General features: G+C 41.2%; 5 protein-coding genes and 1 long non-coding RNA gene across 19 annotated transcripts; 3 read left to right on the forward strand and 3 right to left on the reverse strand.

Moving 5' to 3' along the window:
- Nucleotides 1–17: 17 nt before the first annotated feature.
- hexd (hexosaminidase d) lies at nucleotides 18–2,454 on the forward strand. 2 transcript variants are annotated; one of them, XM_085904163.1, is made up of 11 exons: nucleotides 18–241; nucleotides 319–434; nucleotides 508–595; nucleotides 676–840; nucleotides 915–1,098; nucleotides 1,188–1,259; nucleotides 1,372–1,570; nucleotides 1,648–1,809; nucleotides 1,884–1,991; nucleotides 2,052–2,138; nucleotides 2,224–2,454. In XM_085904163.1, the coding sequence occupies exons 1-11, from the start codon at nucleotides 29–31 to the stop codon at nucleotides 2,393–2,395; spliced, it is 1,566 nt and encodes a 521-aa protein (XP_085760289.1). In that variant the 5' UTR covers nucleotides 18–28; the 3' UTR covers nucleotides 2,396–2,454. The 2 variants fall into 2 exon arrangements, with proteins under 2 accessions (XP_085760289.1, XP_085760290.1); XM_085904164.1 differs by having other exon boundaries at nucleotides 339–434.
- On the reverse strand, nucleotides 2,410–4,387 carry cybc1 (cytochrome b-245 chaperone 1). The gene is made up of 6 exons (XM_085904168.1): nucleotides 4,239–4,387; nucleotides 3,762–3,849; nucleotides 3,638–3,679; nucleotides 3,391–3,561; nucleotides 3,175–3,319; nucleotides 2,410–3,098 (listed from the first exon to the last, which is right to left on the reverse strand). The coding sequence occupies exons 2-6, from the start codon at nucleotides 3,847–3,849 to the stop codon at nucleotides 2,954–2,956; spliced, it is 591 nt and encodes a 196-aa protein (XP_085760294.1). The 5' UTR covers nucleotides 4,239–4,387; the 3' UTR covers nucleotides 2,410–2,953.
- Nucleotides 4,388–4,630: 243 nt separating this feature from the next.
- Nucleotides 4,631–8,597, forward strand: narf (nuclear prelamin A recognition factor). Its single transcript, XM_085904771.1, has 12 exons — nucleotides 4,631–4,901; nucleotides 5,286–5,358; nucleotides 5,433–5,498; nucleotides 5,580–5,708; nucleotides 5,774–5,906; nucleotides 6,080–6,214; nucleotides 6,619–6,737; nucleotides 6,829–6,958; nucleotides 7,199–7,271; nucleotides 7,420–7,557; nucleotides 7,621–7,778; nucleotides 7,851–8,597. The coding sequence occupies exons 2-12, from the start codon at nucleotides 5,293–5,295 to the stop codon at nucleotides 8,096–8,098; spliced, it is 1,395 nt and encodes a 464-aa protein (XP_085760897.1). The 5' UTR covers nucleotides 4,631–4,901; nucleotides 5,286–5,292; the 3' UTR covers nucleotides 8,099–8,597.
- Nucleotides 8,598–10,121: 1,524 nt separating this feature from the next.
- On the forward strand, nucleotides 10,122–13,232 carry LOC147039130 (uncharacterized). Of its 3 annotated transcripts, XR_015063492.1 has the most exons (4): nucleotides 10,122–10,481; nucleotides 11,887–12,045; nucleotides 12,372–12,432; nucleotides 12,540–13,232. It is a non-coding gene; the product is annotated as an uncharacterized LOC147039130 (long non-coding RNA). The 3 variants fall into 3 exon arrangements; XR_015063490.1 differs by having other exon boundaries at nucleotides 12,372–13,232; XR_015063491.1 differs by having other exon boundaries at nucleotides 12,375–13,232.
- LOC147039131 (uncharacterized) lies at nucleotides 11,864–14,412 on the reverse strand. Of its 11 annotated transcripts, XM_085904797.1 has the most exons (12): nucleotides 13,563–14,412; nucleotides 13,450–13,482; nucleotides 13,311–13,354; nucleotides 13,097–13,149; nucleotides 12,960–13,020; nucleotides 12,846–12,887; nucleotides 12,687–12,765; nucleotides 12,528–12,608; nucleotides 12,398–12,471; nucleotides 12,232–12,303; nucleotides 12,103–12,158; nucleotides 11,864–12,019 (listed from the first exon to the last, which is right to left on the reverse strand). In XM_085904797.1, exons 4-8 carry the CDS (start codon nucleotides 13,139–13,141, stop codon nucleotides 12,530–12,532), a joined length of 306 nt encoding a protein of 101 aa, XP_085760923.1. In that variant the 5' UTR covers nucleotides 13,142–13,149; nucleotides 13,311–13,354; nucleotides 13,450–13,482; nucleotides 13,563–14,412; the 3' UTR covers nucleotides 11,864–12,019; nucleotides 12,103–12,158; nucleotides 12,232–12,303; nucleotides 12,398–12,471; nucleotides 12,528–12,529. The 11 variants fall into 11 exon arrangements, 9 of the variants coding, with proteins under 9 accessions (XP_085760923.1, XP_085760917.1, XP_085760920.1 ...); XM_085904791.1 differs by having other exon boundaries at nucleotides 12,232–12,608; nucleotides 13,563–13,692; nucleotides 13,754–14,412; XM_085904794.1 differs by having other exon boundaries at nucleotides 12,232–12,608; nucleotides 13,567–13,692; nucleotides 13,746–14,412.
- Nucleotides 14,413–15,760: 1,348 nt separating this feature from the next.
- LOC147039132 (sulfotransferase 2B1-like) lies at nucleotides 15,761–17,342 on the reverse strand. The gene is made up of 6 exons (XM_085903822.1): nucleotides 17,138–17,342; nucleotides 16,597–16,808; nucleotides 16,394–16,520; nucleotides 16,231–16,319; nucleotides 15,964–16,144; nucleotides 15,761–15,889 (listed from the first exon to the last, which is right to left on the reverse strand). The coding sequence occupies exons 1-6, from the start codon at nucleotides 17,274–17,276 to the stop codon at nucleotides 15,780–15,782; spliced, it is 858 nt and encodes a 285-aa protein (XP_085759948.1). The 5' UTR covers nucleotides 17,277–17,342; the 3' UTR covers nucleotides 15,761–15,779.
- Nucleotides 17,343–17,439: the final 97 nt, after the last annotated feature.

A 17,439-nucleotide genomic window follows, 5' to 3' on the forward strand; every position in this document is an offset into this window, starting at 1 on the left:
ATTGTTTCATTGGACAACGTGTGGTCCAATGAAAATGGACATCAGCGAGGGATGCGGAAATGACATCTTTTGTTTACATGCGTACTCGAGTGATCATTCACAGCGGTCAAAACACAAAACCTTATTTGTATTCGAAATACCAACACAAACAAGTATGAATAATCCACCGTGGCCCAACGGTAAGAAGGTTATTCACTTGGATTTGAAAGGTGCACCTCCGAAAGTGGAATACATTTACCAGGTAAAATGTCGCATGCAAATGAATGTGCTCTGTGTAAAAACCCTGATCAGATTTGCCCTGTCATCTTTATCCTGCAGCTGATAGAATGTTTTTCTAGGCTGGGTGCAGATGGCCTACTTGTCGAATATGAGGACATGTTTCCTTATGAGGGAGAGCTGACGCTATTGCAAGCCACAGCACAACGTGCATACAGGTTCGACTGGATAATGGAATTTATTTTGCATGTTAAAATCATTAATGAATGCAGGGGTCACTCTTGTTTGCAGCCGAGATCAGATATTATCCATACAGAAAGTTGCGAAATCTAAAGGTATGGAGATCATCCCACTTGTGCAGACCTTTGGCCATATGGAGGTATGACCGATTTTGTATTGTCATACAGACAGTAGATAATTTGCTTCCCCCCCCCCCCCCCCCCCCCCCCTATGATGTAGTTTGTGTTGAAGCATAGGCCCATGTGGAACCTGAGAGAGGTGTCAAACTGTGTGGGCACCCTCAATCCCCATAAGGAAGAAGGATTGAAGATTTTGATGGAAATGCTGAGCCAGGTAGTGAAGCTGCATCCAGGTCTAACGACACTGCATATAGGTGCAGATGAGGTAATGTAAACAACATATTCTTTTGTTTGTCTTGAGGTTTTGCCAATTAGGCTGATGTTCCCTTTTAATTGAAGGTGTACATGTTGGGTGAGGGTGAGCTTTCAAAAGTCTGGTTGGCTTCACCCGGACGCACCGTGGAACAACTATTCTTGAGTCACGTTGCATCTGTGGTCAAGTACATCAAGGAGACGTGGCCTCATATGACCATCATCATGTGGGATGATATGATGAGGGATATGAGTCAGGACACGTTGAAAGGTTTGGAGGAATTCATTGTATGTAGAAATTATAGTATATATTGATTATCATAAATCATAATAATATCTCTTTTGCTCTTCTTGACACAGCTAGTGGTATTGTAGGACTCGTCCAACCAATGTTGTGGGATTACACCCCTAATCTGGATGTGAAGAAAACCGGTATGAACTGTGCCACTTTTGGTCCAACTCAACAATTGGTAGTTTGTTTGTGACGATTATTAGGCCTTTGGAACAAAATATTTCACAATGGATCTCCAATTTTCTTGACTAGTGTCGCTGCTGGAGAAGTACTCCAGTGCCGGTATGCAAGATATATGGGCGGCCAGCTCCTTTAAAGGTTCCACCAGTGTTTACACCAATGTACCCAGCACGCAGAGACATGTCGATAACCATTTGCAATGGTTAAAAGTGGCTGCATCTGTGCCCTCTGGTTTAAATATTAGGGGTATCGCCATGACAGGCTGGCAAAGGTACGATTTTTTTTTTTTTTTTAATAGCATACCACCATTAGGTACCCAAAACTGCAGTTGTGTTTTTCTAATGTCAGGTATGACCACCTCTCCGTGTTGTGTGAGCTCATGCCTGTGGGTCTTCCGTCACTAGCAGCCTGTCTCCAAACACTCATCCATGGCCAGTTTAGTCCTGAGGTTCAAAACAAAGTGATTCAAATGTTGGGTATTGCTTCTGTGGAGGTAGACGCCATGGGAAGGTGAGGTCCCTAACTTTGTTTATTATCAAAAGACTCACACATTGATTCTCATTTTGCCTCGTGTCATGTTTAAGTACGTGTGAGGACGCCACCCTGTTCCCGGGAAGGAGACTAGCAGAGTCAATTGTGGATCTGGACTCGCTTCTTTGCGTTGAGGATCTAAGGTCCTTTGAAAACAATATGTAAGTAAATACAACATATTCTAAAGAAAATATTCGGCTTGACTTTGTGTGTAACCTTAGGTATGTACGAGGATGGTTCAGTCCTTACCATAGATCAAGGATAGCAAACCCTCTCATCATCGGGCAGATTCAGAGTCAAGCGTCAATGTGAGCAAACACGTTACAATTTTGACATTATTTCTTGCCCGTGAAATATGTTCTGATCACGAATACTGTGATTTTGTCTCCTAAGGTATTTGGCTTTGTTGCAACAGAAGGTGGATGTTGTAAGAGAGGAGATGGTTCGTCTTTATCCAGATTCCACAGCACAAGAGTGGATAGATGAACATGTTAGCCCCGTGATGGTCCCCCTTCAGAGGATTTTGGATGACATCACAACATGCACAGTGGAGATAGTTCCGTAAAGTCATTTGCCAAATGTTTTTGTAAATTGTATTTTAATAAAGACAATGTACTAGCATAATTAGATTTTTGTGTACAAAACATTCCATTAAACATGAATATAAAAATGTAAAAAAAATAAAATCCAACAGCAGGAAAACCAAAAAAGATTTTAAGTTGTTTTAAGTAACTTGTTTGCTCCTTTGGACTTTAATACAGCCCTGATTTAGAATAAACACCTCTTTGGTTCACTAAAGAAATTCACACATAATTTACTTTTGGTCACGGGGGAGCCCTTTTGATTGACATAGAGAATAAATAGCAAACTGTTCAGTAGGAAGGCACATTACATTTGTTTTAAGGTGAAAAAAATGAAAGAAAATATCACATTCTCAAACTACAATATAACTAATAGTGGAATATTTTCTTATAATGCCAATACTCAAATTCTATATTTGCACGCAGAGTACATAAGGTTTGTAAGTGAGCATTAACATGCAATAGAAGCATTATAGTTATCTGAGCCATTGTTTTCCCTTAGCAATGACATCATCTCAAACATTCTTTCAAATGAGATGAGGTCAAGGTTTTTCTTCTTCATCCTCGGATTCGCTGCTGTCATCCAAAAAATCTGCTTCCTCCTCTGCACACTCACTCTCTTTCTGCTCTTGCCGCTCCTCCATCCCCAAAAAGCGTTTGAGCAACGCAGCGACAGCCTCCACATCACTGACATGGAAAAAAAGTACAGCGTTCAATTCAATTGTCTTTTATGAAACTTTTCACAATAACACATTTTCTCTACCTTCGCCCCCCGACTGTTGCACTCTGAGTCAGCGGGTAGGAGAAACCTGTCGCCAGACGCAACATCACCAGGTAGCCTTTTCCCAAATATCGGACTTTTTCTTCTTGGACACAGACATCCTGCAGATGCTTCAAGTCCAAAACGACTAAAGGATGGAGAAAGGCAAAATGATATACTTTGAATTTGTGCGCTCTGGAGTGAATAGCTGTTACTTACCTTTCTCTTGGCCCCTTTTCCATAGCGTCAGAACTAAAGTGTACAAGCTAATGTTCTTGAGTTGAATCAGATTCTTAGTTTTGTCAAACACTGCCTCCTCCCACTCTTCCATGTTCTGAATGGCCACAAACAGACATCCGGTGACATAGAAAAGCTTCCACAAGATGCTATCTGTGTCGAAAACACGTCAAATAATCACAATTATTTATATCCATTCAGGAAATGCTGTAAAATTGTGATTTCACACCTGAGCTGTAGTAGGCTGCTGCCAGCCCAACAGCTGCCATACCTGGAAAAATATATATATTTTTTTACTGTGAAAATGTATTGCATTTATTACACCAACTATACAAATAAGAAAAATAAAGTACCAATACAAAGAGACCAGGAACGGATGCCAGGGTCTCTCTTCAGGTGTAGCTTTGTAGAGCTGTGCTCCTCGACTACCATGTATCCCATCTAAACAGAGAAACAAAAACGTATCTTTGTTAAATCTTGCGTTTCACCAGTAGATTCTTGCTAAAAACCTATTTTGCATGCTATTTATTCTAACAATGCATGCATTTTTAGTAGATGTCCATCTGTCAATTTTCTGTGGATGTGACTGTGAACACCAGTGTATCAAAGATAATCCTCATCATGTTTCTAGAAAACCAAATCTAATATTTAAATTATATCGCTACGTTGAATGTAGCAGTACTCATTGTATGTTGACATTGTTTTCTCCCAAATGGAACCATTTTGAGGGTTGAAAACGTGCAGGAACAAAACAAGTCAACAAGATGCTGTTACTACTAGTAGGAGTACGTAACTCCCTTTTTTAATCCAGATAATGCTAAATATCTTACCTTGAATGAATCGATATACGTGAGATTTCTCAATTTTTCTTTTTCTTCCAAATGAGAAGGTCCAGGATACTTGATGAGTAGATAAGGAAGTTCGACTCGTGTATTTTGCGGGCGACACTTCCTTCCTGGATGGGTGTGAGCTGATTGGATGGATTCGCTTCCGTTGGAATTCAAAATAAAACCATTCATTGAAATGGTTTTTTTTTTTTTTTTTTTTTTTTTTTTAATGAGTACGCTATCTTCATTTTACGACTAAACAATTTTAAACTATATTTGTAACATAATGTGAAAATATAAAAAATAAGGAGGAAAAGACTCAACGCATGCTAAAATAATCATTTAAAATGTTTAAATAAAACAAAATAATCTTCCGGTTCGAGGGCTGCGTACTGCGCAATCTGCGCATGCGCTGCTGTGTACTGTTGTTCACCTCACCGGGTGCGACGATGTCGATAGATATGATTGGTTTCGGATTGAGAAATTCCGATTCCTTTCAAAACATTTATTATAAAATAACGCCTGAGTACTACACGGGTAACGCCAGCCGGTGATTGCTTCTTTACTGACCCGCCCTAACCGCCTCCCCGAGCCCTCAGCGGTGGTGCTATGCGTCTCTTCGTCCTTTAACAGTGGGAAGCCGAGCTTTTCCATTAATAACACGAGGTAAGTTTCTTTAATGTCAATGTCCTCCTCTCCAATCATTTTATTAAATGACCAATACAATTATATTAATATTAATATAATATTAATATAATAATTATATTATATTGTATATAAACTTGGGAGTATTGTGCAGTATACGTCATTCTCCTCTGAGTCTGATTATCATATATATATATATATATATATATATATATATATATATATATATATATATATATATATATATATATATATATTTATATGGCACAGTATGGGGAGGTGGAGTCCTGTTAAACATGATGGTAATTCTTCATGTAACTTACATTCTTCCAGGAACATTCTACGTGGGACTTTTATATTTCTTGGATAGTGCTGTCATCTAAATTTACTGCCCTCTGTTTCTAGGTAACCGATGAACAAAATGTCTGAGCTCAGCATTGGGAAACGCAAGGAAAAGTGTGAAAACTGCACCAAGCAGGTGATTCCACTTGGATTTTTCTTGTATAGGAATAAAAGTAGATCATTCATTATTTTCTAAATCTTGCAACACAGTGCAACAAGAAACAGAGCGATGGCGATGTCAGCTCACACCAAAATGGAGAGCAAGTCAATGGACAGGTAGAGTTTTATTTCTAAGTAGTCAAATTGAAAACACTCTGGGTTGTTGAAGATGATAAAAGAAAGTCTTCATTTCGTTAGGAGAATAAGAGCTTACAGTTGTTGCTGAGTGCTTGTTTATCCTGCGATGGCTGTATGTCTGAGGAGGAGAGCCTGAAGATCTCTCAACAGAACTTGATGGAGATAGAGCGGGTTTTGACTCTCAATGAGGTAACCTCTGTAAGCTTTTGCATTTTTCTTGCATTTTGGTGAAGACCTATCTTTTTCCTCATCAGAAGTGTGATGTGACAAACCACAGAGTTCTGGTAGCATCAGTGTGTCCACAATCGCTACCTTTTTTTGCCGTCAAGTTTGGCGTGGACATCGTCGAGGCCGCCGGTAAACTTTGCGGTTTTCTCAAGGGCCTTGGTAAGCTGATTGCTAACTCGACATTTGGAAATATATCCACAATGTGCACTATAATTGTATTCAAACTTTATGTGGAAATAGATGTTACTTGTCTTCTTACTTACGCTTCCATCAAAACAGAGAGCCAATGCTGTGTGTGTTTTTGCCAACTTGCTATCTCTTTTCCATGCTAGGTGTGCAGTTTGTCTTTGATACCACTCTGGCAGCAGGATTTAGCATCATAGAGAGTCAAAAAGAGTTTATTCAGAGGTATCACAGGAGGCACCATGACTCCCATGCTTTGCCTATGTTCACCTCCTCCTGCCCAGGTAATCAAAAAAAAAAAAACGACGGTTGTTTGTGCTTTTGCACCAAAAGTTGCATGTTTAGCATGTTTTGAACTCATCACAACCTGGTGATAAAAATTCCGGTCCGACCTGGCAGACCCAAACGTAATGTGAAGGTCTGCTGGGAACATCAGAGTGAGTTTCAACGCCCACTGTTTTTTTTTTTTTAGCAATACAGATAAGAGTGCTGTGCAGGGGTGATAGATAGAGCCCTTATGTTCCACCACTCCCTTCTTCAGAAAAAGTGAAAATAAACAAGTTGGAACATTCTCATAGTGATCCATCCATTCATTCCCATTGTGCAAAATTTGGACAGCCAAAGTCTGGAAATATGGAATAATAATAATGATAATCATAAATAATTGCATGTTTTTACTGATCTACAGGTTGGATTCGCTATTCCGAGCGTATCCTGGGGAGTTTGGTCACACCTCACATTTGCACAGCGAGGTCTCCGCAGCAAATTATGGGTTGTCTAGTCAAAGACTACTTCTCCAAACAGCAGGTGAGTGCAATTGAGGTTCCCACAAAGCCTGACACAACAAAATATTCCAAATGTTTTCTCTCTTCTTTTTCTTTCACCTTTCTTGAAACAGAAACTAAATGCGGACAAAGTGTACCATATAGTAGTGGCGCCTTGCTTTGACAAAAAACTGGAGGCTGTCCGAGAAGAGTTTTACAACAGTCTGCTGGAGAGCCGGGATGTGGACTGTGTCCTCACCTCAGGTTCAATACTCCTTATCTTTTACACGGCCAGCAGTTGTTCCAGAGGTCATGTGGACTATTGCGTTCGGGTTGTCACACAACAACAAAGACACATGCACTGTCCTGAATCCCACAAATACCAGCCCACCCTTTTTCCTTCTCTGGACTCACAGTAGATTGTCGCATTGTAGATAATAGTTGGAAAAATAGAAAAAAAAAATTAGACGCACATGTACTGAGAGATATTTGGTGTCATTTCAGGGGAAATTTACTACTTGATGCAACAGAAGAAGGTCTCAGCGGAGGATTTGGACTCTTTTCCATTAGATCACGTGTGAGTAGTTGACCCCTCCGGTCACGGGCACAATCATATCTCCAAAACAATGACTCTGCAGGAAACCAAAAATACAATCACTTTAAATTGATCAATAACACATGCGTTAATATGAACAATCTTTTTAAATCTCATTTTGCTCTAACAGGATTGGAGAAAGTGGAGACCCGGCCCCGGTTCGACACGAAGGTCGCGGCTCTGAGGGTTTTCTAGAACATGTGTTCAAGCATGCTGCTCAGGAGCTTTTTGGTCTAGATGTCCACGAGATCACATACAAAACCCTCAGGTGAGATGCGAAGACCAGAGTAGAGCAAAACTCTTTCTTGTCTTTCTTCCTTGTCTTCTGTAGGAACCGCGACTTTCAAGAGGTGATATTAGAACGAGACGGCGAAACGCTGCTGCAGTTTGCCGCCGTTTACGGCTTCAGGAACATCCAGACTTTGGTGCACCGCATGAGGAAGGGACGAGTACCTTACCAGCTAGTGGAGGTGCTGTCCTGTCCAGGAGGTAACGACTAACTGAGCAGTCACACTCACTAACACCTACTTCAAATCATAAAACGCAATCTGTTACTTTCAGGTTGCTTAAGCGGCCGCGGTCAAGCTGAGAATGAGACGGGCGGCGGTGTAGATAAACAACTAGTCCAGCAGATGGAGGAAGTCTACAGCAGCCTTCCTGTCACTCTCCCCGAGGTCAACCCCGCTTTGCAGACCCTTTATCAAGACTGGCTTCAGGGCCAGGATTCCCAGCCGGCATGCAAGTTACTACACACCCAGTACAGGAGTGAGAGTCGGACCCCCTTACAGCCACCTCACATGCAGTGGTGAGGATGAGGGAACATGACTGAACATCATTTGAGTGGTTCAGATTTTCTTCACATCAACTCTTACAACGATAAATTAAGGACCATCCAAGAACTTGTAGCAATTGAGCAGAGGACTCACAAGATGTAGTTCTTCCATTTGTCCGCTGGAGGGCGGTGTGTGTCCGTGGAAAGAAGGGATAAGTTCAAAAATACTTTCAAATCCGACAAAGATGGGGGCAAGTGTGATGTATTTGCTGTTGCCAAGCAATAAGCCAACTAAAACAACTTTTAGGACATTGATTGGTACATTTGTTGTCTTTGCTGAAAATATACAGCAGCAGAAGATAACTATGCAACTGATCACCTCATTCCATCAGTACTATGACAAACTTTTTTTTTAAGGTACTGCATATGTTATTATTTTACAAAATCTGGGTTCAGCAACCAAAAAGAGATGTGATCGTTTTATTGTCCTTTACATTGTACACTTTGTTATTCCATAAATACATTATAGTTAAGCACTGAATTATTTGCAGCATCATTTTTTTGGTCCATTTAGTGAATATTTTCACTGTTAAAAAAAAAATAATAATCAAGAAACATTAGCACATTAGCTGCGTCATCTTAAAATATATCCTGTGTGTGATACGCATTTCCTCTTAAACTACAAAGCTCCATTCAAGCCATCGTGTGCACGTCAAGTTCAGTCTGACAAGTTGGCTGTCTAGAAGCAGAAGGATGAAGACTCTCTGGTGGAGCTTTGTTCTTGGATTTCTCTCTCATTCGTCTGAAGGGAACTCCTGGCCAGGTGAGGAATATCAAATCTGCTTTGTGAATTATGAATTGAAAGATGAGTCATTTATTAGTCAAGTTCAATAAAAATGAATCTCTCTCTTACAGTTTTACAGGATCTCTCCTCGTCTGAAATAACATGCTCCACCACGTTATCTGATCCGGCGGGAGTCTATGTAAAAAGACATTTTCTCGGTCAACGCAACGTGCTGTACCTGGCCTTGAACAGAAGCGTGTTAATGAAGAACACAACAGCTGCAGAATTCCAAGGGCGAATTCACTTAAGCACTTTCCGCCATGCCATAAAAGGTAATGGCTTCACGATCAAGATTTCTCCACTGCAACTTGACGACACAGGCTTGTATTACTGCAAATGGAACCTCTTCAGATTGGAAGATTCTACATTGCAAACCCTCCTCAGCAATGATACCCTGATCATTTTCAGAGGTACATTTGGTTTAAAATCGAAATTCTTTTCTAGGTTATTAACAAATCCTTTTTTTCTTACAGATGTCAAACGATGCATTCATGTTTTACCTATCTTGATGGCTTTAACTGTGACTTTATTAACTGTCGCAATAGTAGCAGTGGCCATGATTATGAGATGGAAAGTAAGTTTCATTATGATCATTGTGTTTGGATTATTTGCATGAAAATAATGGACTTTCAATTGTTTTCTTTGCAGTTGAAAAGGACTCGGAGAAGTTCAAAAGCAACCAGAACCAACAGGTTACATCACCAGCCCCAACACAGGGAGTATCACCCATGCATTGAAATGGCTGTAAACGTCACATACTTGACTTATTCTGGAAACCTTCAATAGCAATTTAAGATTAGCAATACATATTCTGCATCTTGCATACAGAGAAGCACACTCTGCAAATATATCAGCACATTTGTTTTGCAGCCCTAAAATACCACATCCTGTTTAATGTTTGCCAAGTGTGAAATTTTAACACCACAATTGCCAATGTAAAAATTTCCACCTATTCTGCTCAAACAAAATGAAGATTGTGAAGTATAATATCTCAATGACTCTTTCATCATAAATGTTTATCAAACGTTGTTGCTCTAGCAGTGTACTACAGCTAGTGTAAAAGCAAAATAAAATATCAACAAAGTCTCTGCCATTAAATATGATACATGAGTCTCTTTTATGCATGTTGACTTAATGATCCGAATTCGTATCTTATGCATGATGTGGGAGTGTCTTTTGTGCAAGTTGCCAAAAACGCGTTTTTTGGTGACTTGAATTGAGCTTTCTCGGCTACCGTACATTCCGCTTCAGCGAGCAGCTAGCTCTTCAGGTTGTTGCCATTTGGGCTTTCGAGTGAGTCATGTCAACTAAATACAAGTGCTCCATTTGCTGTATGTATGTAAATGCGTACATGTAAACAATGACATGAAAGGAGAAGATTTGTTAGTGGTCAGTGGAAACTCGCTAGCTCTCGTGAAACAAGAGGTGAAGCGTTAGCTAGCACGCCCACAATAGCACTCATTCGGCTGTCAATCAATCGATAATCAAGGAAAGCGTTTGGACTTCAACGTTGTTTTTCCATGTCCAACTTAAAGACTGGAGGCTCCATGTCGGCTGCTGGTCTCGATCTCGAAAGGTAGGAACCTCCCCATTTTCCATGTGGCATTATGCCTCTGGTGACCAGCAAGGTAGACCTTACGTTTGCCTCCTAATCTTAAATGTGTCATATATGACTTCAAAAAGTATAGTTTTGATCATAGTTGGCACACATGAAAAGTGAAAGTGTACCACTTTGTTCTTCTAAAATTATGACTTGAATAAAAAAAAAAGAAACAATTTGTATTAGTTGGTAGTGTTATGTGCTTGAGGAGCTGACGTCATCTTGTCATGGCACACCAGGGAGAAGGTGAGCAAATGCTAGCAGCTGACATCTCTCACAAGACCTAAGTGCCAGGTACTGCACAATATCATCATCACACCCGTCTGGATGTGTTTTTTCATGACATTGATGCAAACCAAGTTAGTCAGAAACCTATATTTAACTGACTTGGTTTGCGTCAGTGTCATGGAAAAGCTTGTCCAAAAGTGTGTAGTGGTGGTGGTACTGTGCAGTACCTGGCTGCCACTTAGGTTTTGTCCCAGATGTTTGCACTGTTTGCATGTGCTCTCTTTCCTTCCCCCTAGTGCCTGCCACGAGAAGTGAGCGAGCTCATCAAGCACTTCATCTGCTTGCATGTATGCAGGGCCTTTTCAAACTGCTTTTCTAGTCAATCCATTGTTTAAGTGGAATGCGAGTCTTTGTGATTGATGAGCAAATTTGCTCCTTTGAAGTCTTTCATGCTTGCTGGTCATTGCATTGGCTGCTGTAAACCTAAGTGTCCACTACTATGTTTTCAGCCTTAAGGTGAGTGTCACTGCAACAGACACAAGTATTTGCTGCTTCTCTCTCAGTGTGCACATGAGTCAAAGTGATGCAATTGCAGTCACTTTGAGTCATGTGGACAGAGAGAAGCAGTCAAAGACTTGGCTGTGTTCAGTGGCTGAAGGCAAACACTCACCTCAAAGCTGAAAAGAGCCTTCCAAAACCTAAGTGCCACTTTGCCCGCCCCCAAACCCTGCCCAAATTCAGCCTGGCCAACCACGGCGTGGCTCACATTTGCATAACCACGCCCACTTTCTGACAGCCAATCGGAATGTAGTAAATTGCGCATCTGACCAATCAGATTGCTTCATTTTGAACAAACCACGCCCACCAAAAATCTAACCAATCGCAAATCACTATCACGCCAATCACAGCCTTTCATTCTCATTGCTCCGCCCATTTCTAGAGCCCTCAGCCAATCATGAAGCAGTATTCCAGTCCTGATCCCGCCCCATTTCTCAAAATTTCCCCAGAAAAATAATCCGTAAAAATATTTGGGGTGGGGGAAAAAATAAAAATAATTTTGTTGGAAAGAAAAAATATTTTTAGTTTTGTGATGTTTGAAAATGAAGAGTTGAAGGTTTGTGTTATTTGTAATAAAGCTTTATTTCTTTTGCAGAGTAAACGTTCAATCACAACAAAGTAACAAGTTGGATGGCAGTCTGCTTGTTGCAGAGAGACAAAGCAGTCCGCCAGCGGGACGAGTGGCGAAGTGGTTAGCCAGAGGGATTAGTGTTACTCCATGCCTGAACCTAAGACAAAAAAAAAAAAGAGCTTGGTAAGTAATGGGTTAAGTCAACGTTTGGTGCAGAAAATGTTTTGGCATGTAACATACCAGTGCAGAAGCAGAGTTATTCATGGCACCAGGAATTGGAGCTTATTCCTTGCTGCCTGTCAGAAAATAAAGGAACATAATTATTGGAATAAAAAGATTGTGCTATGACAAGCGTTTAAACTGCCTTACATCTCAAGTTGCAACAAGACCAAAGTGTTGCTGGTCTAGGGCTTTGCTCTTGTCCTCAGCTCCCACACCGCACTTAATACACAAAAAAGTAATTTAATTTATTAACTTTAATAAAGTGAGATTTATTTTCCTTCTCTTAGCAGAGAGCTTTTCAGGCACCACAGACCCAGGTGAACTAGCTCAGAGGCTGAAGACACTGTGGTAGGCTGCACTTTCTGGACCAGGATTTGCCACTTCTGCCTGGAAAGAAAAAGGATCATTGACACAACGACTCCATTTAAGTACACTGCTTTTACTTTTAACTGTAGACTGGAAGCAGCTGGTCACTGGTGCACAGCGGAGTTCCTGAAATGTTGTCCAAACTCCAGGGTGGACACCTGCACACAACACAAACGAGAGAACGTCAAGCTGCATTTATTTGAGCGTCAACTCTGGAAATGGAGGCCGCCTTGAACCTTGGCATGGTTTTGGAGGGTTGGTTCCTTTGGCCATCAGGTGACAGATTTTCCAACTGCATCCTTACTGGCACGTGATCTGCAGGAAGAGAGAGGCATGTAGTAAGTTTGTAGTAAGTTGTCAGCACGTCAGACCAGTTAATGGCACAGGCCCAAAACCTTGTAGATTCATGATGCAGAAACCAGGTCCTTTAGCACCACCTGGTGGACAAAATGAGGAAGAACAAGTTAAATTTGACACGTGTCAAACATTTGGACGCGTGCGTGCTTCACCAGTGAGGAATGGAGGGCAGCGCTGGACGGACAGACTTCTCTCCAACCACAGCTTGCTGCTCTGAAAGACATGGTAACGTTACAACCATTCTGCTTTAACATTTTCAGAAAATTGGGTTAAGCAAGAGTAAGCCTACCTGCAAGTGTCTCAGGAAGCCATGTGAGGACGGCAAGGCGGCCATCTTGGACCCTGCAGACAGAAGAAAAAGAACAAATGTTTGCTTTAGTCAATTTGATAAGAATGCTTGCTAATAAAAGTATTTTTGCAGTCAATCTGTGCCCTCTGTTCCAGAAGCAGGCCTGTGGACAGAAATAAGACAATTAGAGCAGTCGATTGACTTGAAAACTCACAGAAAGTCAGTCGGCCATGTCGGGCTCGTTATGAAGATTCGCACCTGCAGACAAAGCAGAAAATTAACACGAATGCATCGAAATGTTTGAGTCATTCATTCTCTGGTGGATTTATGCAAACGCTGCTTTGTCGACTTACCTTCGGCCAAACGGCGCTGTCGTCCAGACGTTGCTAAATGTTTGTGCAAAAACGGTGTTATTCGTCTTTCTACACGATGCATGCTTGAGCTTTGATAATGGAGATGTACTTACCCACCGTTAAATGCGCCAAATGAATGCGTTTTGGTGGTCGTCGAACACGCTAACTGCTAACGCTAGCTTCTGCAAACTTTTTAGCTTGCACGCTTGCAAGATGGAAGCACGCCTAAAGTGCAAGTTGACGCTGAAAGAGCAAAACGGTTAGTTTGAAAAGGTTAACAAACGTTGAACACCCACCTTCTCACTTTTCAACGCGGTTGTGCAGCAGATGGATCAGAGCAGCGTGGCACGCGCTCGCTGTCAGAGGAGAGTGAGAACGAGCGTCGCGTTCGTGTCTTTTTCTGATGACATCAGACGAAATTAAAAAAAATTAACTCTGAGTGGTAATCTTGGAGGGCCCTGGTCTCGAACCGGCACTGGAAATTTCGGAGGCAATGGTCTTATCCCCTCGACTATTGCCTGTAGCACAGACGTTCGAGATTTGTTTGTATTATCTTAAATCAAGAAGCTATCTTCAGGAAAGGTTCAGAGTAACCTTCAATTACAAACATTTGGCTAAGCTGTGTAAGAGCTCGAGTGGCCGAATGGTTAAACCTTTTCCATTGGGTTCGGGAGAGGCGGGTTCGAATCTTATGTGTCGCTCTATTTCATTTGAAAAAGCTGCAAAGAGCGAGTCTTGAACCTGAGGCTGCTGGACACCAACCTAAGTCACAAACCATTCAGCAATTTTGGCGTTAATAAAGTATTGTCATGTATTCATACTATATGTTTCACGAAATAGATAAATTTAATCACCGATCATTTTCAGAACACTCAATGGTGTAGTATGTAAAGCTTTTGCCTCATGTTCGGGAGAACCGAGTTCGAGTCTCATGCTAGTCAAACTTTATCTCAAAGTTTGCTTCGTGCGGGGCTCGAACCATGGTCTCCCGAACACCGGGTAAAGTTAAAAACCACTTTTCCATTTTGGCAGCGAAACTCGAGCTTTTTGTTGGAAAGTGTACTTAAAAATGTCAACTTGCTCTGGAAAAAAAAGGCTAATCTACCAGTGTTTGACAGATCATTCAATGATGTAGTGGTTAAAGCTTTTTCCTTACGCGCGGGAGAACAGAGAATTTCGGCCTTTTCATTACGTAGTGTATAGTACATAGAGGACGTCTGGTCGAAAAGGAAAAACGATCATGTTCATTTTACGCTGGGTTACATACGAGTGAATGGGGGCACTGCCATCTTGCGGTAGCTTATACCCTTTCTTAAGTTTAAGAGAAAAAACAGGGTTCTGACAATTGGAGGGAACTCGCGAGCTAGCGTGTTTGTGTTGTTATCGCCGTTGTTTGCACACGCATCAAGTACTAAGGAAAAAATAATATCCCGCGATCGACCAGCAGTGGTTTGGCGATCGACCGGTCGATCGCGATCGACGTATTGGCCACCCCTGTCTAAGTATTTCAGCCAGTTGGACCTATCCAGACAATCAAATCCTACAAAGAAAATCCCGGACGTCTTTTAGGGCTCAAAAGTAACATGTCCGGGGAAACTAGAACGTCTGGTCACCCTAATTAGAACAATTAGAGAACTCATTAGTGGGGATGCAGAGCGGCTTGGAAATGAAATATGGAAAAAGTTGCAAATGTTTAAACATACAGCCTTTTGACGCGATAGTTTTAGTGTTCCTGTCATGACGCCAAACTACCGCAAGTGTGGTAAAATAAATATAATATAATAATATAATAATGATATAATAATAATAATAATAATATATTATATTATAATATTGAAACATCATCATATAAGCAGAATTAAATAAAACCGTACGTCGTACGATATTAAACATACGTACAGGCTTTTGACTCGATAGTTTAAGTGGTTCATGTAATGACGCCAAGCTACCGCAAGACGGCAGTGTCCCCACTCACTTGTATGTAACCCAGCGTAAAATGAACATGCCCGTTTCCTTTTCGTCATTGCTCTTTCTTTGATGTAAATATTCAATTTGATGATATTTTAAACTAAACAAATGTACAATAAACTACTCATATGTTTAAGTTCTAATAACCATATTGTAACTGACATTTACATGAAAGAAAGAGCAATGATGAAAAAAAAGGAAATGGACATGTTAATTTTACGCTGGGTTACATACAAGTGAATGGGGACACTGCCGTCTTGCGGTAGCTCTGCGTCATTACATGAACCGCTTCAAAAACTATCGAGTCAAAAGCCTGGGAAAAAGAGGACGTCTGTAAATGACCTTAAATTAAAAGGGTTCCTTTAATCCCACGCAAATTCATAATCGACATTTTTCATGTTCTCTCTGTAAACAGCATCGAAGTTTTCCACTTCCACTTCTGTCAGTTGGTTTTTCCAATCTCCAGCTATTCCTGCAACAAAAAATAAATACAATAAAAGTTATCCGATTCCATTGATGGATGTAAATACGGACTTAACAACACACCTTTCCTGAGAAAGTCTGACTTTGTGGTGTCCATGATTTCCTTAGGAACTGCAGAGTAGTTGGACATGTGATTCTTTTTCATGTTCTTGAAGACACATCGCTCTGCTATCTTTTCAATCACATCATGGTCCAAGGATTTCTCCAAGAACAGAGCGAGTCTGACCACAGAGTCTTTAAGATCCTTCAATTTAACAAAAGTCAAATCACATCACATTTGGAAGTGTCACATAACAATGGCTGTGAATGGTCGTTTTTTTTCCCCCTTACCTTTATCATTTCTTCATAGCAGATGTAAAATATTGGCTCTTTATATTCAAGCCAGCTCTTTACGTGATCGAACCATGAGCCAAAAATCACTAGAAAACAGATCATGCAGTTTATGATGCTATGATGATGCACTGTACAGTACTGAAGGTTGCAGATGAATGACCTTCTCCTTTGAGGAACTTTTGGAGATACTCGCTCTGTGGTCCAGGGTCAACTAGGAAGGAGGCCATCGAACAATAATGGAAGGATGACGTGAATACATCTTTAGGGTTCCTCATGACATAAATGACCTAGAGTGAGGTCAAGATTTTGGCCTTTTTTTTAATGTCATAAAAAAAAGCGCACCAGTAAACAAGAGTGTCTTACCTTGGGCTTAACTTGAAAGAAGGATGGTGGCATCATATGGGGAAGGAAATGGGTGGTGAACATGCGTGGTGATGGCCTGTCATCAAGATTGAGGCTGCAAGTACGAGCCTCCTCCAGCCAGGGTACACGATCCCAGTTGTGGAGGGTCTCCACCGAAGCAGGATCTCCTCCGCTCATGATCAGGGGGAGGATTTCTTGCATCCAAGTTGTACCTTAAGGAAGTTTGGGGATTTTTTTGTTTTTTATGTCCAAGAGACTTTGTGTTTGTTAAGGATGTTGACTCGTCTGTGGTCATAATATAAATCAAAACATTCAAAGTCTTACTGAGCACGCCTTTTTTGCCGCATGACGACTTCTTACGCTACCTGTGCAAACTAGTTCGGTGGGCGTCGTTCGTAATCTCGAAATACCTGTGTCGTAAACAAAGGTGTCTTTCCTCTGCTGGACATACGAAGCAACGCAGCTTTTGACGTCACATTATATTTTGTCCAAACATTCCAGGCGTGCATAGGAAAGCGAATGCAAAACAGTCCCAATTTACCTGACTTGGGGTAGGTGACAATGAGAACGTCATCTGGGCGAAAAGTGAAAATCTCGAATCGCTTTAAACTCTGCAGAGGGTGGATAAGAGTGGGGAGCAATAGCCCTTTGTACGTTATGTACAAGTCTGCCTCGGTCATGGTGTAAAACTGCACAAATTGCAAGAAAATCTCAGCAGCTGCCGTTTTGGCCAGCTCGGGTGGACTTCCCCAAGTCTTCTCTTGCAGACGCACGTCAAGGGGACGCCCCATTGCATTAGCCACGCCTACCGTCTACAACTCAATCAATAAAAGAATTATTTTG

This window comes from Syngnathus leptorhynchus, chromosome 22 (genome assembly GCF_054491065.1).
Source record: "Syngnathus leptorhynchus isolate UIUO chromosome 22, UIUO_Slep, whole genome shotgun sequence".
Classification (NCBI taxonomy): Eukaryota; Metazoa; Chordata; class Actinopteri; order Syngnathiformes; family Syngnathidae; genus Syngnathus; species Syngnathus leptorhynchus.